The sequence below is a fragment of the Hyperolius riggenbachi genome, chromosome 8, assembly GCF_040937935.1.
Source record: "Hyperolius riggenbachi isolate aHypRig1 chromosome 8, aHypRig1.pri, whole genome shotgun sequence".
Classification (NCBI taxonomy): Eukaryota; Metazoa; Chordata; class Amphibia; order Anura; family Hyperoliidae; genus Hyperolius; species Hyperolius riggenbachi.
The window spans coordinates 65,422,384-65,439,737 of NC_090653.1; the positions used below are offsets into that span (position 1 = coordinate 65,422,384).

The window sequence follows — 17,354 nt, forward strand, 5'->3', positions numbered from 1 at the left end:
AACCTTGATTTTCCACCCCACAATTCAACATCCATACCTAACATCACAATCTCGATTAATGGCACTTCAATAATACCTGTCCCCCAGACGCATTGCCCAGGTGCAATACTGGACTTGAGTCTCTCATTCAAACCACATATTAACAAACTCTCCTTCTCGTGTCTCCTCTACCTAGAAAACATCTCCCACATCTGCTCTTTTCTCACACAGGACACTACCAAACCTCTTGTGCATGCCCTGATTTTCCCAAGTAGAGACTATTGCATCTTTCTGCTCTGCAGCCTCCCTGTTAACCATTTGACTCTGCCACAGTCCATCATGAACTCTGCTGCACGACTTACTCTCCTTTTCTCCTGCTTCTCCACTATGTCAGTCCCTTCATTGGCTGCCATTTACACAAAGGATACAATTCAAAATCCTGACGCTTGCTCAGTGGGGTAGCTAAGGTGCTACGAGGCCCAGTGGGGTAGCTAAGGAGCTACGAGTCCCAGTGCAAGTTTTACATAGGGCCCCACAATTGCTTTATACATAATTAATATGGCGCACCAAACCCTGCCAAGGACAACCAGAGTATCAAAGATGCAAAAAGGTGATTGGTAACAGTTTGCCAATGATCCTATTCATCCCATTCAAAGTAGTGGGATGTGGGTGTCAATAACACCCTCTAGTGAAAAGATACAGGAGACAAAAGTGGGAGCCCAATAGTGTAGTATGTCAAAAACAATTGAACGTAATAAAAGTAAGACACTACTCACAAAGGTGGGTTGCAGAGGGGCAACCGACCACAGGAAGCAGGTGGAGACAACAAACCCGACTCCACTCGGGGTGGTCCCTAGGGACCTGGATGCGGTCGCTCTCCTTGGTAAAAGAAATGGGACAGATATCCGCCGTGGTCGAAGCCACGTGTGGTCTGTACCCACCCCTCAGACGGGTGAGGTAAGGGGGTATGATTGCACAATAAGGGTATAAGAGGCGCCCTGGTGTAATAAAAGCATCTAAAAACAGTTTAAAAACGGGAAATAAATTTGAGGTGGCTTACCTCAGTGACGAAAAAATCTTTGTATTTTACTACTAATATTGCTACTAATAAAAACCTTTGTAAAATACAAAGATTTTTTCGTCACTGAGGTAAGCCACCAGGGCGCCTCTTAGATCCCATTCAAAGCATCAATAGAAGTGATTGTTACCAACACAGGACCATTCAAGAGATAATACTGCAGCTGAGGGAGAGACCCTTGGGGCCCCTTTGGCCCAAGGGCCCTGGTGCGGTCACAACCTCTGCATCCCCTATTGCTATGCCACTGTGCGCCCCCACAAGGCACTTTACAGCCTAGCTCCTTCTTATCTAGATAAGCATATTTCCAGATACCATCCTACCTGCAATCTCCGTTCTACTAATAATATTCTCCTGTCTTCCTCTCTGGTCACCTCTTCTCACTTCCACCTACAAGACTTCTCTCGATCCTCCAGCCTCTCCTATGGAACACCCTTCCTCAATACATCTGCCACTCACCCACACTTACTCTTTTTAGGTGCAACTTGAAAACTCTCATTTTCAAGCAAGCATACACTCTCACTCTCTATCAGGACACCCTGGCAAGAGACCACCATTTTACCATCCCATACACAGCTTCCCTTCGCCTACTGTCCTATCCCTTAACCCTTTAGACTATAAAGCCGATTGGCCAGGGCTCTCCCTTTTGTCTCTTAACCGGTTCAGCACCGCAGTCCGAAAATCTCATGCATCCGAGCAACGTTCACCTCCCATTCATTCGCCTATAACTTTATTGCTACTTATCACAATTAATTGATCTATATCTTGTTTTTTCCGCCACTAATTAGGCTTTCTTTGGGTAGTACATTTTGCTAAGAATTATTTTTTTCTAAATCTATTTTAACAGGAAGATTAAGAAAGAAATGAAAAAAATTAATTATTTCTCAGTTTTTGGCCATTATAGTTTGAAATTAATATACGCTACCGTAATTAAAACTCATGTATCTTATTTGCCCATCTGTAACGGTTATTACACCGTTTACTTTAAACAATGTCCCTATCACAATTTATGGTGCCGATATTTCATTTAGAAATAAAGGTGCATTTTTTCAATTTGCGTCCATCACTATTTATAAGCTTATAATTTTAAATAATATAATAACATATTCTCTTGACATGCATATTTAAAAAGTTCAGACCCTTGGGTAACTATTTATGTTGTTTGTTTTTTTTTATTGTATTTTTTATTTTATTTTTTAATAAAAAAAAGTGTTTGTGGGTAATTTTTGGTGTGGGAGGGAACTGCTAATTTTAAATGTAAAATAATATATTTTTTTTATTAAAAATGTATGTGGGTGCAGTTTACTATTTGGCCACAAGATGACAGTGAAAAAAGTCCTGGATGCGAACGATCTCGCATCCAGGAACTAAAATGCTGGGGAGAAGTTTCCTGGGGGCAGAAATACCGCGCTCTCTGGAGAGAAAGCGTTGGTATTTCTGCAGGGAAAGGAAGATCGGTGAATGGGAATTATATTCCCATTCACTGATCGGGGGGCTAGCGGCGGGCAGCAGGAGCGCGCGCGGGGGCGTGCCTGATCGCGCGCACCAGCCGGCGGCAGCAGCAGTGCCTATCTGGACGAGGAAGCTCGTCCAGATAGGCTGAACTGGTTAAAGAGACACTGAAGCGGAAAAAAATTATGATATACTGATTTGTATGTGTAGTACAGCTAAGAAATAAAACATCAGGAGCAGAGACGTAAGTCTAATATTGTTTCCAGTACAGGAAGAGTTAAGTAACTCCAGTTATCTATACAAAAGAGCCATTGAGCTCCACGACTTTCAAAGTTGCAGAGAGCTCTGTCTTCTGAAGCTTGTTATCTCAAGTATCAGTCATTGTAATTTCTTTTTCTCTGCATTGAACAGTTCAATAGTTCAACTGGCCTGCTCTGTAAAATCATGTACAATGCTGAGTATTGTGTAAACTACAAATATTAGAGAATGATGCAATGTTATAAAAAACACTATATAACTGAAAATAAAAATATGAGAATATTTTCTTTGCTACTAATGTTTTAGTAATTATCCGTACTACACAACCAATTCATTATATCATATTTCTTTCTCACTCCAGTGTCTCTTTAATGCTGTGTAATATGTGTGCATATCTTCCACCATTACGGAAAAATGTGTTATTGATTTGTTTGCTGCATCAGCTGTAATCCACCTTGATCTTGTACCGTTAACTGTATTGTTTATATTGTTTTGTTATACCCTGTATTCTGTTGTACAGCGCCACAGACGATGCTGGCGCTATATAAACCAATAATAATAATAACAACGGTGTTACAAATCTTCTGGCAGGCAGAGCACTTCTGTATACTTGTATTTCCCTCTGCACATTTAGGGGTTTCTCTTGAACGGCAATTACAAATAAGTTGACAAGGCAAAACTTCCTGAAAATCGAGACTCTAAGCCCTCCCAGGACAAAGTGCAGCAAAGTAAAAATGTCTGCACACACTTATATAAAAGCTGGAAATGGTGACTGCAGCTTTTCTGTGGAACATTCTGAATTATGAAGTTAAAATGAGCTGACAGAGGAATTGAGGAAAGTTACCTAATTCTCAAGGGCTCCAGCCTCCACAGGGAACGTGCATGAGAGCAAACTGGCCCTCCCTCATAGTGGGGGATCCTGAAGACAGAAGGAGGCAGACAGGGATGTGTTCGTTACAGTTCTCACTCCTTGCCCTCTTCTCCAGCATCTGCAATGGGTCACTTACCTGCGTTGCTCCTCCCCTTGGTCAGTGGAGGAAATAGTCAAACATTCATCCATATGGCCATGGAACAAACGCAGAACATCTCCACCAGTTACAAATCCTGCGGAAATTTTAAATTTTACAGTTAGTAAAATCGCTATTAAGACAGTTTGGTGCATTTTGCAATATAAACATATTAAAATGTATATTTTAATTTCAATCTACCCACTAACAGTACAATTTTCAGCAAAGTATTGCCCGAGCGATCAGACAAATGCGATCAGCAGTGTTGTAGCTATAGGGGATGCAGAGGTAGTGACCACACCGGGCCCCTAGACCAGAGGAGCCCATCAAGGGTCACTCTTTCAACTGTTGTATTCGTATTCACTCTTTAATGGTTCTATGCTTGTAGTAATCACCTCTATATGTGCTTTGAATATCTCCCTATCAATTGCTTTAGAGGGGCCCAGTGTAAAACTTGCACTGGGGCCCTTAGCTACGCCACTTGTGATCAGATTGGCATAAAATAAACCTCAATGTCCCAAATCAACTATGAAAGATTCCAATAGTAATATTAGAATAGTATAGTATTACTATAGTATAGTAATACTAATATAGTAATATTCTAATGGTAATTCTTAACAATTTACTGTATATACTCGTGTATAAGCCTAATTTTTCAGCATAAAAAATGTGCTGAAAGGTTACCCCCTCGGCTTATATGTGAGTCAGTGGAGCAAAACAGGTTTTGTTAACGGCAGAGGAGCATAAGGATTGTGCTCTAGTGATCCTGCTCTTACCAGCTGGCTCCCTGCTGTGTCCATGCCCCCCATCCCCAGCAACATAGTGTGCAGAGTGTGCTGCACAAGACTACCCGTGTCCCCTGGCTAGTGGAGTGGAGCGCACAAGCAACATGTCAGTGGTGCAATGATTCTTCCTGTGTGGCAATCGCTGTGTTACATATCTATGGCGCCATCTAGAGGTTTCTTGAGACACAGCTGTATGAACCTCTGGCACATCTGGCTATGGTGAGGGGGCTTACTTGTACTGGGGGAACATCTGGCTACTGTGGAGGGGGCTATATTGGGAGGGGGCTTACACGCGAGTCAATCACTTTTTCTTGTTTTTTGAGGGAAAAGTGGTACCCACTTTTCCCTCAAAAAACAAGAAAAAGTGATACCCACTTTTCCCTCAAAAAACAAGAAAAAGTTGACTTATACACGGGCCGGCTTATATGCAAGTATATACTGTAGTCAATTGGTTGTAAACTCTTGTTGAATCTAATCTGTGATCTCCATGGTGATGGCAGTGTCATGTGACACGCTGGTTGCCATGGAGATCACCGCTGGAACGAGTGATTGGTTGAGTGCCTTGTGTTGTTGCATGCTGCACACATTTCTGAAAAGTTGGCAGGAGGAAGAGGATAGGAAGGGAGGAATCGACCCCTTTAGCGACGGGCTGGCTTCATAGCGGCCGCGGGCAGTAGTTTGCCCACGATTGGGTTACAGTTTGTTTTAGTATCTCATTTACGGAATATGCATTTTACATTTTTTTCAGAGCCTAAAACCTTTACACAGAAAGTAAAAAGTCCTGAAATCAAGCAAGCTGAACTCATTAAAGAAGAACTGTAGTGACATATAGCAGAATGCAGTAAATTATTCAGGATACCCACTTTTATGGTAATTTTCCAGGTTTCAGCATCCGAAATACTTCTTATACCTATAGATTGTTGTATATTGAATGTTGCCCCAACTTCCCACAGATGTTTAGCCTAGGCTGATTAGGTATGTGGAATTCTCCCAGCTTAGAGCATTCTGGGAGACCAGGTATATTTTCTACTGGCTTTAGAGCTCTCAGTAACAAAACATTCTGCAGATATCACCTGCCAAGTACTAAAGATTCTGCCGCAATAAATATCAGAATGTAATTCAGGGAGAGGAAATATTTTACAATCGACATACACTGACTAAATCATTTACAAAATAAATATTGTTTAAAAAAAGCAATTTTATTCATTATATTATATTCACTACATTTCCTCTTTAATACCCATCCAACACCTAAATGATTATTTTAGATCAGGGGTGTCAAACGCAAATACAAAGTGGGCTGACTTGTACACTGGCCAACCTCAATGTCTACTGGCCACCTTCCTCCCTTATAAGGTAAGGTTCCCTGGTGTCTAATGGCCCCCCTCCAGCCCCCATATAGTTCCTTGGAGTCTAGTGGTCCTCCCTCCCCTATACAGTTCCCTGGTTTCTAGAGGCCCCCACCCTTCCCTATACAGTTGCCCACTGTTTAGTGCTTTCCCCCACCTCCCCCATGCGGCTTCCCTGGTGTTCTAGGGCTTCACCTCCAATATAGCTTCCCTGGTGGTCTAGAGCGGGCCAAACATAATGCCAAGTGGGGGAACCATTTGAGGCCCACATTTAATGGCTCTGAGCGCCAGATTTGACCCACGGGCTGGAGTTTGACATGTATGTTTTAGAGGAACTGGCTTACAAGATAGTAAAGCTGTTTAGCTTTATTATTGTGTTTCAGTTAAATAAAACCATACTAAGAATATAAACAAGTGTTACAGGCTCCTACCTTCAGCTATCTCGCAGCCCGAAGTGATTGGATTCATGTTCCAGAGGGTCTGCATGAATGAGGCATCCACCTGCAGGTCCCCGCTGGCAGTGGAGAGGTGCTGGAATAAGGACAGACAAGTTAGAAGAACGGATGTGATCATTAACACAACTCCTCTTTAGAATTGGTGACCTCTGGTAAACCTACCAGATATCTCTCTGAGGACACGCTGACCAGGATCAGATCGTCACCTATTCGCACCTTCTCACCTTCTGAGCGCTGTTTGGAGGCTGGATGAATGGTCCACCAGCAGGCCTCTCCTGATCATTATGAGACACACAGTTACATGGGAAAACTTGGAAAATCATGTGTTTGACTACTTGACTTGTAACTTGAAGTATTAGAACATGAAACTGAAAAGGAACCTGAAGCAAGAGGCATATTTATTTCCTTTTAAATAATACCAGTTGCCTGGCAGTCCTGCTGATCTTTCTGGTCAGTAGTGTCTGAATCGCAACCCTGAACCAAGCATGCAGCTAATCTTGTCAGATTTTTGTCAGAAATACATTTATGCTTGTTCAAGGTCTATGGCTAAAAGTATTAAGAGACAGAGGATCAGTAGGACTGCCATGAAACTGGTATTGTTTAAAAGGAAATAAAAATAGAAACCTTTATATGCATCTCACTTCAGGTCCCCTTTAAACATGATCAAACTCTGACATAACATTCAATGAAAATGTGTTTTCCTAATTTTTATTGCCCATGCAGTTCTTATATTTGCTTTTGTGTAAAGGTATTATCCTCTGTTTACAAATTACACGTCCCCCAAATATAGTTTATCTGCTCTAAAAAGCTGCCATTACAATTTATTGCACAGTTGCTGTATTTATGGATTATAATTTATCCAGTGAGAATTTATCTTTATGTACACTCTATGCTTGTGGTTTAGGTGAAGCACTGCTAGGAATGTTTACTAATAGTGGCTGATAAGGAAACAAACAAAATAATGTAATCACTTCCTCAACTTTGGATCTAAGCTTCCTACTGAAAAAGAAAGTGCTGTGTTTTACTGTTTCAATGCTGTTCTGCTACCAATTTTTTTCTGGTAGTAGGTTTTATGCTGTAAATAATAGCAAAGATGATAGGCTGGGTTTAACACCATTTAAACTCCAAGAGAAAAATATTTTACTTTTGGTTAATGTTAATAGGAGTTAGTGCCTTTTTAATTTTTTATATCTGTGTATCCATACCTGTGCTGACAGGAGGTGTGTATACCATTTCCATTAGATACACCAAAAAAATGCAACTTTAATTTTGTTGTGAGTAGAAGTGTTAGTTTCGTCATCCCTCATGTCTAATCCCAAGCAACACCACAGTTTATACTAAAGTTCTAGATTTCTAGTATTTTTCCAGGACAGAAAGTAAAGGCAAATGAGATGTTCTCCATAGTCTGAAACAAATCCAGAGCCAAGCTTCAGCAAACAATACTGCAATGCCCCTGGACTCTTGGTGGTTTAGCTATACCCACCCCCCACCTGTACTACCTAGCCTCACAAATTTAACAGCTCTCCTATTGGTTTGTATCAAATTCTGTGCAAATGCCTGAGTTATTGGGTTTCTCCTCTATGGATAGGACCCACAATCTACCTTTTGCCCTGCTGAAAGGTACCCTAACACATAATGCTCCTAATTATACTATCCTCCATCAAGCTTCTTGCCTATGGCATATGGATGCTAAAATAATCCTGGGAACACATTACGCTCTTTTGGCAAAATCCCACCCTACAGGAAGTACGGTATGTAAATTAGCAAAACTGCTCTATGGGATGGATAGGGGCATTCTGTATCTGGGCCAAAAGCTACAGAATACTCAACTTGTTCCATTTATAACAGGCCAGAGCCAATAACCCTTTTCAGTAGTCCACCAATGTATGTATTATCAACTGCAACATACTTTCCACATGCAGTGCCACCATGCTGCCCCTATTTAGGACTCATTTACACTATGGCCTCAATTCACTAAGCAGTTTAGACCAGTCTACTGATAGTTTTAAGTCTACTGGTGGTTTTAGGTCTACTGATGGTTTGGTATAAATCAGTTGAATCAAAAGGGAATTCACTAATTATTACCAAATGTTTTAGACCAGTTTTTAGATCTGGTCTAAAACATTCGGTAATTAGGTCGGTAAAGAAGGGAAAATTATCAAAAGATGCAATTCACAAATGAGTAGCTATGACTGTCATAACTGTCATGACTGTCAGAAATTAGCTGGTCTAATCTTTGTCAGAAAAAGTGGGTGTGGTTACTCCTTGTTTGCCTTTGTTAATTGCATCTTTTGATCATTTCCCCTGCTTAACTGACCTAATTACCAAATGTTTTACACCAGGTCTAAAAACAGGTCTAAAACATTACACCAAACCATCAGTAGACTAAAAACCATCAGTAGACTAGTCTAAACTGCTTAGTGAGTTGAGGTCTATGTGCTGCGCTGTCAGTTATGACGCACCACCCACTGCTTGCAATCTATTGACTTTTTATGCTCCTGCTCAAAGTACATCTGTGCGTTCCTGTGCACATTCCCAATTTCCCTGTGAGTCGTATCATGTCGAGGCCATCGACATCCGCGTTATAACACACTGCGTAGCACTTGCCTTGAATTGGGAATGCAGACACAAAATTGCAATCGTGCATGTGTTGTGTAGTGTGAATGAGCCCTTATAAGATAAGGGTTATAACCCTGTCTTGGTTGGTTGTAGGTCTTACCTGAAGAACTTTCCTGTAGACCAACATCAAATGCCAGCTTATCAGTTAAGGACCGGGACGTTGTAAGGCAGCACAGATACTATTCAGAGAAACAACAAAAGTATGTTATGGTGCTCAAAAAAAAAAAGATACTACGCAGTTCACTACTATTTAATTATGCCTTTATTACACATTTCCAATCAATCATCTTCACCGACCAATGCAGTTACAGTAATTTTTTTTTTTAAGACCGATTTTCTCAAAACCCAATGCGATGCGGTCTTTGCTATTAACCACTAAAGTCAGCACGAAATTACGTGGAACATTATTTTTACATTTATTAACTAAACTAATTAGACTTTTCCCCAAAATTTCGCAATACAATTTTGCATCGAAATTACGATGTGAAATTACGGTTATGCAAAATTCATGTTCATCACTAGCAGAGAAGATGACATAGTAAAACTAATTTTACAGATTATAGCCCAAAGTACTTACCATGTCGCTGTGGCAATGCCGCAGAAGAATGGCATGACCGTAGAGTAATGTTCTATGACCTCCACCTTGAGAAGACTTAACAAGGAAAAAAGAAAACAACAATAAACAAAAAGGGGTTTGGCTTTTTGTAGACAACCCTCTTTTTTTTCTTTCTTTTCCTATTGGCTCCACTGCCAAGCAGAACCTTCTGATGATCCCACCTACATTTATATGTAGGTACATTTATATGTATATAGTATAATGCAACATAACTGATTACTGCCCTCACTATCTCCAAATGTTTGCATGTATATTGTGAACAATACAAAAAATACTTTCTATACAGAAAACATGCAAAAGACAATGTATGGAGTCACCAAATGGAAAAATGCATAATCGGAGCTCAGAACAAGGCCGGATATACACAGACCACTATAATGCTAATCCAAATCTCTCTAGCAATAATTAGATAGCATAATGGTTGTTAAACAACATGCCATGGTGAATGATCAAGTGATGGAAAAATAATTCTATCACAGTGATTTCCAAACATGCTAGAAATGATCCATGACCAATTAAGGATCGTTCCCTCAATCCTTTCACACATCCAAATGAAAAGAGCAAGTTGCGGAGAAACTTCACAAACATTAGGGGGATTAGTAATACTTCTACAGAATGGATACAAGATCTGCACAGATATGGACAGCCTAATGACAGATGGGCAGAGGTCTCACTGTTTGGCTGAAAGACACAAGCCCATGTTAAAATATTCAGCTTTCTACCCAGAAGTCAATGAAAAGGGTTTAGTGCATCACCAATGACAGCTCTGCTCCATCTTCTTTGATGCTAGATCTGGAGTAGATTTGCAGAGTGTCAGAGAACCTTGTTGTTCAACAACAAGCACTTCTGATGGTGGACTTCCTATTATCCACCATACTGTCCAGCTATGTAAATGTATGCAGAGGTCATTATGGCCTTTGGACAGGGCTATTTATGATCACCCTATCATTCATTAGTTGGCACACACTTGTTCAATTCCCTTTGTGAGATGACAGAGGTGTCTACATCTAATCATAAGACTGGTTAAATCTTGTGTCATATTAAAGCTAGCATTTCAGTCCTTCACAGGACTCCTTTATCACATCTGATAAGCAAGCAGACAACTTTTGGCAAGGCCGAATTTATACTTTTTGTGCCCCTAGATCAAGTATGCTGTGGCTCCCCTTTCTTGTGCAGCAGTGCTTCTCCCATTCCATGTGCAGCCCCCTTGTGTATTATCCATGTACAGCAGCCCCTTTCTTTCATTAACAGCATTAACAGCTCCCTTGAGCATCAGTTTCCCTTTTTCATGTGTTGCTACCCATTTTCAGACTCCTCTTTCATATGTAGCAACCCCTCTTTCATGTCCAAGTACCCCCTTGGGCTGCCCAGGCTTCTGCGGCCTTTCCAGAAATCTGGCCCTGACTTTTGGTGGTCTACATCTTAACCTGGACAATCTTGTGAGGCTCAGAAATGTTGGTTCAAATATGACATCAAAGGATTAAACCATTTCAGAGATGATTTGATGCAGTACTGGCTCTCACTATCTTCATACGGAAGGCCTTATACTGGTGTGCACCAAGTTTTACCTATTGATGTGCTGTGAAGGTATAAGTGTGAGCTGATCTTTGATTAGAATAAGCACTACTCGTGCTGCCTTTTGCAGTCAAGGCCTCTTTTATTATCCCATACAGCACAAAAGAGAATTTGATCAGCTACCATACAATGTTTTGTAGCAGATCGTCTTTCCACCTTGAGACTTTTATCCACAAGATCATTTCTGTATCGGTTGTTGGATACATACATATGTCCTTATAAAGCAATATTTTCAAAGAATTTAGTCAGCTACTACTTTTAAGCACAGTAAAGCCTTCTACCTATAACCCAACCCAACCCCACCCCACCCAGTTGTACACTATAGTGCCTGAAAGAATCCATATTTGTAATTTCCAAGATCTTCAGAAACCTGGGAAACACCTGTTAGAAAGGATGTCTGGCATGTACCATGCGGTGGAGAAAGGAAAGAGAAGGAATCAAAAACAGGAGTCAATTAAGGAAAGAAAGTCTAGTCGTAAGAGGTCACATAAAAAAAAGAGGACAAAATGAAAAGACTTCGGCACACGGGCTGCAAAACAAGGAGACCAGCGTATACAGGAGTGGGGAGGTAAATTGCTGGAACCACATCACTCGCTAGGTCAGATAATACAATAAAATGGAGCTTGGCCACCAGCACCCCAGCACTGGGTGTTTTGGGTGCAGAATACTAGGGTTAAGCTTAGAACCCTAATATCCAAAAAACTACCCCCAGCTAACCCACCCTTCTGTGTAGTGTCCCTCCCCTCTAACCCATCTTACCTCGGCAGTAGAATTATCACTTGCCCTTTCTTTAATCCTAAACTTCAAGTTCACCTTCTTTTGTCTTAGAAATTTTACTGTGGACATTTATTACCGTATATCCAATCTACTCCCCAATTTGATTTTTACCAGCTGATATTACCTTTGAGCCTTGTGTATTCCCTCTCTGTCAGGGTTACTGCAGGTCTCTGGTACCCCAATTGTCCATCAATCCTCCTAATCCTTTTCCTCCTTTAGCGAACTAAGGTTACTATCCACCTGTTGATACTTACCACCCCAGTGACTAACAATCCATACATCTCTTTTCCCAAAACTGAACTGAATCACTAAAGCCAGGTGTACATCCACCTACGGGGGCAGCTGCAGTTTTTACAAACTCCTCACTCCCAGGTGAGTGGTTTTATGCACTAAAGAGTCACCCCATCAAAATAACATACATTCATCCCCTGAGTAACCCCTAATTTCTTCGAACTCAACTCTAAACATAACCCGATTTCGATTTTTAACTAGTAACTCTCTCCTCCAAAAACCCTAATCAATTCCTTATGTCTAACCTTAATTCTTTCTCAGATGAAATCTTACAGCTGAGCCTGACATTCACCTATGCAAAATGTCAACCTTAACCATTATCTATGATATGAAATTATCTTCAAAACAGTTACTGTTACTGATGTTTGTTGCAGTTTACACCTAGCCAGCCCTAACTATTACCAATACGCCAACCCTTACCTGACAAAAACACTAGTTAAAAGCTGAACACTAGTTTCAACGAATATCCTAACGGTTGATGCTAGCAGTACTTACCTGTTGGGATGGGAAGACCTAATAGTTGATCTCCCAAAATGTGCACCCAAATAACCCACCACTGGAAAGAATTAGTCTCAGTGTTTAGGACTCTGGGAGTTTGTAGCTTGTTTTTTTAAAACAAGTCATACCCAAGTTGCTTTTTTAATGAAGTGTTAGATAATTGACCAAAGTCATATACAGTACTCACGGAGAACGGAATACACGTTTGAGATGTCCTATGGAAGATGGGCTTATTTTCCTACGAGGGGAAGGTATTTTTTTTCAGTAGAATCACCTATAGGTATCTTTGAGGCTTTTATAGTGTATCTACATGTGTTTCATTCCTTCACTCTAAACAATAACACATTCTAGTTGAAACCGCCTGGTTGTCATGCGACACAAAGGAACAGCTTTTTTTGGCTCTTTGTATATAAGACTCATGTTTGAACTTCGGTTCCTCTTCTCTGTAGATTGAAAGAATAATGCATACAATCTCTTCTCTGTGTCAGTAGTGGATCATTCTACATGACGATCTAGTTGTGTTTGGGAATCTGGAACAGCAGGTAGTATGTCACTGTCTGAGTGGGGGACAGCGTTATGCATATGTAATTAAGAGTCGCTACTGAAATTTTATTTTTGGGAGTATAATCCCACTTTAAAAGAGAACCTGAACTGAAAAGTAAAAGTAAAAACAAACAAACATGTATAGTCATCAATCTCTTTCTCCTTTCCTGCACCCCTTTTGTCCAATGTGATCAATGGAATTCTATGTCCTCCATTTTGAAAATGGCCATAACCCCATTACAGCTACCTGGTCAGCACACTGTTAATCTGTAATATCACCCACTTGAGCCATAGGGATACATGGACATTACCTTGCACATTCAGTTGTAACTGACAGAAACTGGTATATTTCAGTTCTGACAAAATCTTGTCAGAACTGGAAGGGATCACTGTAAGAAGAAAATGGTGAGCTTCTGAGAGGAACTGACGTTGATGTAAGTATGTACTATTCATTTGCAGCTATATCATGTGTTTATTTTAAATAATTTTACTCAGTTCAGGTTCTCTTTTTCTTTTTTTTTTCTACATCATTTTTCACTTTAAGTTCTCTAACTCCTCTATACATGTGGTAGCTGAAGACTGTCTATATACTTCATGCTTCTCCTCAATACTTAATCTGGGGAGCCAAATTCTATTTCTGGGCATGGGAAGTCTCCATGGGATTGTAATTTGAGTTTCGAAACTTCACAGTTTCAGATTAGGCTATGCCTGAATACAGTGAGGTTCATTTATCAAAGTAAGTACGGAGAAGAGCAGACATGACAAGAACATTTATATTGTGCTTTTCTTCTGGGTGACTCAAGGCGCCGGAGCTGCAGCCACTAGGGTACGCTCTACAGGCAGAAGAAGTGTTAGCAAGTCTTGACCAAGTTCTTTTACTGAATAGATACTGGCATACTGAACAGGAAGGGCAGAGATTCAAAGCCAGGTCTCCTGTGTTAGATCTGAACTGTAAGTTCAGAGACACCAGTAAAGTATAAAATGTATTAAACACATTTAAAAGAGGAGGTAGTGGTGGACTTACCTCCCCAAAATAGACACAAATCTGTTCATATTTTGTCAACAAGTAGCTTTATTCAAATACTCCACAATGCAACGCGTTTCACAGGTACAATCCTGCTTCATCAGGCAGTAATTGGAGCAAAATTGGAAAATTTAGAAACACTTGGCTAAGAACTTATTATAGTAGTAGAGCCCTTAACCAGTTTGCTATCCAGCCAGTAAGCTGGAGCAAAAGTGGATCAGTTGCCTAGAGCAACTTATCAGAATCCTTGTTTCAGCTGCAATTTGATTGGTTAGTCTGGGAAACTGCTTTGGTTTTATTCCAGATATCATTTGCACTTCTCTTTATAAAAGCAGCCTCAGTGTCCTTCTCTGAACCTGGCCTCGACAGAACAGCTAAGCTAATACCAACATATGGTTTTATATGCTGTGTCAGCTTTGAGAGATATTATATGTGACAAGTTATCCTAAATATTTATCTATAAAGGAACAATATTCTCTTTCATGTCTCAAGAAAACCACAGGACAGGAGCAGTCTATTTCCAGAGTGATTTTAAGACAGCTGATTTGAAGAATTTCAGCAATGTGCAAAAGAAAAGCTTGGTCACAGAATCTCTCTTGAGGATTCATGCCATTGTGAATGTAAGTGCCATTGTGACCCTGGCAGACTGGGTGACATGGACCACTGAAACTGAAGGCTGTAGATGTGCAGCATGGAAAATGGGATATAAATGGGGAAAGGAACGAAGTGTATAATTTGGCCAACAACTTGGAAAGTCTCTTCATTGGGTGAGGAGTGATGGGGTTCCACCAGAAGGGGAAAGGGAGGGGAGGGAAATCACAGGAGGAAGCAGAGCAAGGCCACAGAACATACCCACTTATCCAAATTGGGCGGCTAGCATGACGACCAGAAATAAGAAAAAGAGAAAGCCAAAACAAAAGACAGAAGAAATTATGTCACAGAGAGCTTGACAAGGCAGCTTCATTGAATCTGACACACAGACAATCTGGACAATAAGACATTTATCTTGCACTGATGAACCCAAACAGGTTTTGTAGGTGGATATTCTCTACTATGTGTCATGTACCAAAACATTTAATGCATTGCACTTATAATAGGGTCACACTTGCTAAAAATTGTGGGCATTTCTATAAGGCAGAAACACCCACTAAAATGCACATAATGCCCCCCAATGCACAATCAGAGTGCACTGGGAGCAGCGGGCAAGGGGGGGGGGGGGGCAACACTGCTGCTTTTTATTGCACAATGAGTGCATTTCCCTATTGTGGACAGTCAGCTGTTCTGCCGTGGGAAAACACTGCAATTTTTCCCCAACCTGAAGTGTGACCCTAACCTTAGGGTATGTTTCCATTAGAAGCATTGAGGACTCAGAAATTGCATGCAAATGTGAATTCGCATATGCATACATGTGAATCTTCATGCAAATTCACATGTGCTAATTTTTTGTGCTTTTTGTTTTTTTTTTACCAGTAGGTAGTTCTATTGACATTAATGTGAAATGCGAATGTGAAAACACGTAAAAATGCAAATGGGAAAATGCACTTGAAAACTGCATGTGGCATCCGAAAAATAGTAACACTGCAGCAAGATTTTTTTCATAGATGCTAATTTTGAATCTAATGGAAACAGGCATACAGGAATTCACTGGTGTGTGAATTTGTGTGCAACCCCCCCCCCCCCCCCCCAAAAAAAAAACCCCCACACACACAAATGCGCACCTAGTAAAAACGAGCCCTGATTTGCATTTTACATACATTGACAAATACTGTCCATGCTCCGCTTGTAGTTTGGCTTTATTCACTAAAGGACAAGTAAGACAGAAATGTTTGTAGGACTCATGTTTGCATGCTTATAAGTGTGCGTGTGAAACCTGTCACTTGAGAGCTGTGGAGGCTGCAGGTACCGTATTTTTATTTTTTTATTGTATTTTCTTGGCTGCAATCGTTTTTGGGTGAAACAACTAGTCATACAAAAAAAAACAGATTGCCTGATAAAAGGATTTGTTGCTATGTAGGTTATGCAGACTGTATTTAAGGCAGAAAATTCCGCTAGCCAAGTAACATAGCAGTTTGTTATTCCTACAAAGGATGCAGTGGCTTTTTATCTCAGCACTTGATCTCTGTCTGCACCAAAAGGAACCAGAATTTGATGAAGGTGCTGGACCACACAGAAGATCCCAAATATACTGCAATGAGATCACAAACTGAGTCAGCTCAATGCAGTTCATCTAATTTCATGTTCATTTCACAGTGTGAGGCACCAAGAAGGAGGTTAGGGGTGGATGTGGAGTTAGGCAAAAGGAGGGATTTTTTATTAGGTATCTGTTTTCTTTCATGTTTAGGTAATACAAAGGGTTAGGAGGTGGGATGAATCTAAGGATAGGCATCAAAAGAAACTTGAAGCTAAGCACCAGAGGGTAGGTTAGGCATAAGATTCAGGAGGCAGTTTAGGATTAAACACCAAGCCAGGGCAGTTCCAGATATACACTAGATATAAAGTTCAGAGCTATGCCTCAGGGTAAGGAGAGTCGGGCTAAGGAAGTTGGTTAAATTTAGGCATCAGGGATGGAGGACAGAGTTAGGCACAAGAGCAGAGGTTAATGTTGAGCGCCTGAAGGGAGGTTGGGGTTAGAAAAGTTTAGCAATAGGCACCACAAAGGAAAGCTGGGCCGGGTGGATGTTTGGGTTAGGTATAAGTGAAATGGGGATTAAGGTTGTGCACAAGTGACGCTTATGCACAGTTTGGGGATATAAATTGGTGGGGGCTAACTTGATGAGAACCGGGAGTAAAAATGTAATTGCTGGCTTTAGCCATCATTTAGGCCATTCATTTCTCATGAAACAGCTTAGTGGTTAAAGGTCACGACACTGGAGGACACTCTCTGGAGAAGAAATAGTCAGGAAATAGGTACTTTTAGATGATGTCCAAGAAGGCAGCTCCAAAAGCTTTCTTATGACAGGTTCACTTTAAAGAAAATTTGTCAGGTAGCCACATGTAATCAGACAGTATTGCCACCTTGTGATGCCTGTAGGCTAAATCTAAAAATAACTC

The 17,354-nt window shown here is 40.7% G+C and overlaps 1 protein-coding gene across 10 annotated transcripts in view; it reads right to left on the reverse strand.

Moving 5' to 3' along the window:
- The window catches only part of RYR1 (ryanodine receptor 1), a 375,187-nt gene that overhangs the window by 262,640 nt on the left and 95,193 nt on the right, over positions 1–17,354 (reverse strand). For 7 of the 10 annotated variants that reach the window (XM_068250550.1, XM_068250546.1, XM_068250551.1 and 4 more), the window contains exons 4-10: positions 15,156–15,176; positions 9,557–9,631; positions 9,080–9,158; positions 6,523–6,635; positions 6,337–6,436; positions 3,772–3,868; positions 3,609–3,683 (exon numbers count right to left, since the gene is read on the reverse strand). In XM_068250550.1, coding sequence (XP_068106651.1) covers positions 3,609–3,683; positions 3,772–3,868; positions 6,337–6,436; positions 6,523–6,635; positions 9,080–9,158; positions 9,557–9,631; positions 15,156–15,176 — 560 coding nt within the window. The remainder of the gene's footprint in view (positions 1–3,608; positions 3,684–3,771; positions 3,869–6,336; positions 6,437–6,522; positions 6,636–9,079; positions 9,159–9,556; positions 9,632–15,155; positions 15,177–17,354) is intronic. The other 3 variants (XM_068250552.1, XM_068250553.1, XM_068250548.1) reach the window with 1 other exon arrangement.